The sequence below is a fragment of the Mus pahari genome, chromosome 2 (assembly GCF_900095145.1).
Source record: "Mus pahari chromosome 2, PAHARI_EIJ_v1.1, whole genome shotgun sequence".
Classification (NCBI taxonomy): domain Eukaryota; kingdom Metazoa; phylum Chordata; class Mammalia; order Rodentia; family Muridae; genus Mus; species Mus pahari.
Window position 1 is genome coordinate 129469583 of NC_034591.1, and position 3860 is coordinate 129473442.

At 50.1% G+C, this 3860-nt stretch overlaps 1 protein-coding gene across 1 annotated transcript; it reads right to left on the minus strand.

Annotated features, from left to right (window-relative positions):
• Window positions 1-272: 272 nt before the first annotated feature.
• On the minus strand, window positions 273-2912 carry Ghrl (ghrelin and obestatin prepropeptide). Its single transcript, XM_029535291.1, has 3 exons — window positions 2523-2912; window positions 392-500; window positions 273-298 (listed from the first exon to the last, which is right to left on the minus strand). Exons 1-3 carry the CDS (start codon window positions 2904-2906, stop codon window positions 273-275), a joined length of 519 nt encoding a protein of 172 aa, XP_029391151.1. The 5' UTR covers window positions 2907-2912.
• Window positions 2913-3860: the final 948 nt, after the last annotated feature.

Sequence of the window (3860 nt, forward strand, 5' to 3'; positions counted from 1 at the left end):
TCCTTTTCACAAAGTCAGAGTGTACTGAAGACCAGGGGTGCAGCTCAGTGCTAGTGTGCTTGTTCAGAATGCATGCGGCTTTGGTCTTCATCCCAGCACTACACAGAAAACCCCAAGATCCTTATGTGTCTGCTGGCGTTTTCAGTGCTACCGTGGCACGGATTCCCATAGTGAAATTATACTGTAAAGATGCCTTAAAGCCAGGTAATTTGAAATGCTAGAAATAGGCATCTCCATGAAGATGGACCTGGTGATCCAGCTCTCATAGGTTGCTACACACCCAGCTCAGCACCCTTCCCTACAGGCAGTCAGGAAGATTAGAGCCTCAAGTGTGGAGTTAGGGGAGAAAATTTGTATCAGTCATAAAATAGGTTAGTTTGGATTGACTCACCTTTGACCTCTTCCCAGAGGATATCCTGAAGAAACTTCCCTAGGGCCCGGCCATGCTGCTGGTACTGAGCTCCTGACAGCTTGATGCCAACGTCGAAGGGGGCATTGAACTAGAAAGTAGGGTTGGGAGGGCCTTAGGCCTCAACCTGTCTGCCCTGCTCCAAATGCCCCAGTCTCCCCAGGGAGGCCATGTCATGTTAGCCGTCTGGGTATCTTGATTTGTGAATGTGAATCTTAGAGCCAGGAGGGTGTGCTAACTGGTTTAGTACTCTTCCCTGTCCTCAGAGAGACTGTGTGACTCCCTGGTCACAAACAGGTGATAGCCAAGGATGTAGAAAGTAGGATCTTCCTGAATTCTGCCCAGCCCCAAGTCCTTGGTTAGCATGGGCACTGTCTGTCAGGCTGCTAGGCACCAGATGGACTAGGCTTCTACAGCAGATGGTAGCCTGTTCCTCTGTAGATTGTTTTGGCCTCCAGGAAATCTGAGTAGGTAGTGGTATGGATGTGTGTACTTGCGCTATGCCTTTTTTCATGGACCTAGGGGGGCCCTTCTAACTTTCCTTAGCAAATGCTAATTTTTCCTTTTCTTTCTTTCTTTCTTTCTTTCTTTCTTTCTTTCTTTCTTTCTTTCTTTCTTTCTTTCTTTCTTTCTTTTTTTTTTTTTTTTTTTTCTTCGAGACAGTTTTTCTCTGTGCAGTCCTGGAACTCACGCTGTAGACCAGGCTGGCCTCGAACTCAGAAATCCGCCTGCCTCTGCCTCCCAAGTGCTGGGATTACAGGCATGTGCCACCACTACCCGGCATTAATTTTTCTTCTCACACTCCATTGTCAGGGCAAGCTAACTGCCAGAAGTGGCAAAGTTCGAGGTTCTTATACAACATGGAAAAGTCCCCTTTTCCTTGATTGAGGGCCCATATGTTTAGTGGGTACAGGTGGTTGGCATTCTGCCTCTAGACCTCATTTTGGGGGAAAAAAACTTGGGAAAGAGGTGGAGCCTCAGGTGGGAGGGTAAGGTAAGCAGGGTCACATTCTGTGCCCAGTGTGCTACAGCCCTGCACATCTGCCATGTGCCCGGTACTCACTATGCAGGCCACATGTTTGGTTCCTGTTGAGTATCACAGAAACTAGGAAATGCTGTTAACCCCAGCTGTGTGTGAGCATGCGCTGAGACCTCTTCCCTATGAGAACTAAGTACAGCTCTCTTGAGGCTGGGGGGCTACCTGCCCAGTGTGGTCCTGGGTTGTCTCATAAGACTGTGTCCCTGCTGTGTTAGTGAAGGAAACTTTGAGAGGGTCAGAGAGCAGGTGTTTAGTGATCTTGGCATTTGTCCTTGACCAGAGAGGAAGGTGGGGGAAGGAGTGTAGCAAACCCTGACCTGATGGCCTTGGCCAAGGGAGTTGATCTTTCAACTGTGTTTCTTATCTACAAAATTCAACAAGTGATGTCAGCTTACTTAGCTCATGGGGTCTTGTATAGAGAAGTGGTCCATGATAAAGGTAGAACAGGCTGGGGTGTGGCCCCTGGCAGAGCACCTGCTTAGCGATTGTGAAACCCTAGCTCGCGCCTCCTGCTTCCCAGCTTATCATGGTTGCCGTGTTTGAAGATGAAGTTGTTGCATGCAGACACAGAGTATAGGGACTGGCACTGTCAGGTGCCGCTTCCATTTCCCAGGGGAGCCCTAGATGAGCTGCTGAGAGGCACCTATGGTCCCTTTAGTCCCTTCTCCCAATCCAAAGCTGTTTGTGTTTTTCCTTAGCCCATCTAAGGTTTTTCAGAGCAAGCCCAGCTCCGTTAGGCCACAGGTAGGCTGGGCAGTCTAGCCTGCTCTAGCAGCCCTCCTACCTCTCCATCACCAGGGCAGGCCTGAGAGGCCCTGGGACAAACTAGCTTTCTTCTGTTTCTGTATCCATCAGTGCTTCCTGGCTCCTTGTTACCCCTCGAAATCTGCTCATCTTGTGTTTGCTGCGCATGGCTGCTGCTCCCTTGCTACCCTTGAAACAGTTACCTCTTGGGATGGAGACCCTGAGCCCCTTGTGGAGCTGTTGGTCCTCGAGTAGTCGGAAAAGCCAGCATGTGGCTTACCCTCCACACCCCAACCCCTTTACTGTTACAAGAACATGCTGGGTACCAACCCTGATCTCCAGCTCCTCCTCTGTCTCTTCTGCTTGTCCTCTGTCCTCTGGGTGGAGCCAGCCTTCCAGAGCTCGGGGCTGCAGTTTAGCTGGTGGCTTCTTGGATTCCTTTCTCTGCTGGAAAGGAAAACAGGGTGTTCTTTTTCTCTCACTCAGTCTCACATTACCCCCCCCCCCACACACACACACACATTGGGGTAGATGTCGGGCTTGGGGAGACAGACTGACCTGGGCTTTCTGGTGCTCTGGGCTCAGGAAGCTGGAGCCTGCCATGGCCATGTCCATCCAGAGCATGCTGAGTAGCAGCAAACTGCAGATGGTGCCTGAAGACAGCATGGTCTTGGTGGTGAGGACAGATGACCTGGGGGAGAGGGTCATCTCCATGTTATGTGCCTTAGAATTTGCTCAGGTTAGAATCCAGCAAGTTTCTAGAAGCAAGGCTAGGATTGCTGGATGAAGCAAGGCTCTCTTGTTGCCATCTTATAAGGGTGGGAGCTGAAGGCTGACCTCTGCCTTTTCAAACCATGGAGGCAGGCAGAGCCTGACATGATGGAGGGCTGTCCATTTCAGTGTCACTTGTCCTGAGCCCTCAGGAGCCTGATGACAAATTAGGCTGACCAGTGAGCTCACTGACACTTAGAAGGTAAATGAGTGGCCAGTGATGAATAATTTAGACCCCGGTGAGCTTGCATGTTCATGCATACACATACATATACACATATACAGACAGACAGCAAAGAGAGCTTACCTGTAATGCCTGGGGATGTGGTGTCTGCTGGCTGGCTGCTCCTTATATAGGAAGCCTTGTGTTTGTTCACATCCGGTAGCCTCATCTCTTGAGGCTGTGTAGTTTGTGTGGGCAGTATTGCATGCCTTGGGAACTAAGTACTTTTTCCCCCTCACTGTTGAAGAGCAAACAGTGGAGGACAGGTGCCAAAGCCAGGACAGTTGGCTTGGGTGGGGCACCTGCTCCTGATTTCTCCATGGTCCCCATGTGGGCTTGGCCCTGGTGGTAGATTGGCAGGTGAGCTCTGAAGTCTTGCTTAGTTGTGGTATAACCTTGGCTTGTCTCCTTCCATGTGAGATGATGTTGCCACTGAGAGAACTCGAAGATTTTTCCAATTTTGTCTTGCCACCGAGGTGGTTGTTGCTTCCATACACAGATCACATAGAAACCTGCTTCTGGGGGTTGCTGAAAAAGAGCTGCCATCCCTAGGAGCAAGTGTCAGGAAATGTGCACCTGGTGGTTACACCTTATTGCTTGTCTGTGTCTTGCTTGGTCTTACTGGTTGATTTTGTTTTGCACTGTTGGGCATAGTCCCCAGGGCCTTGTATTTG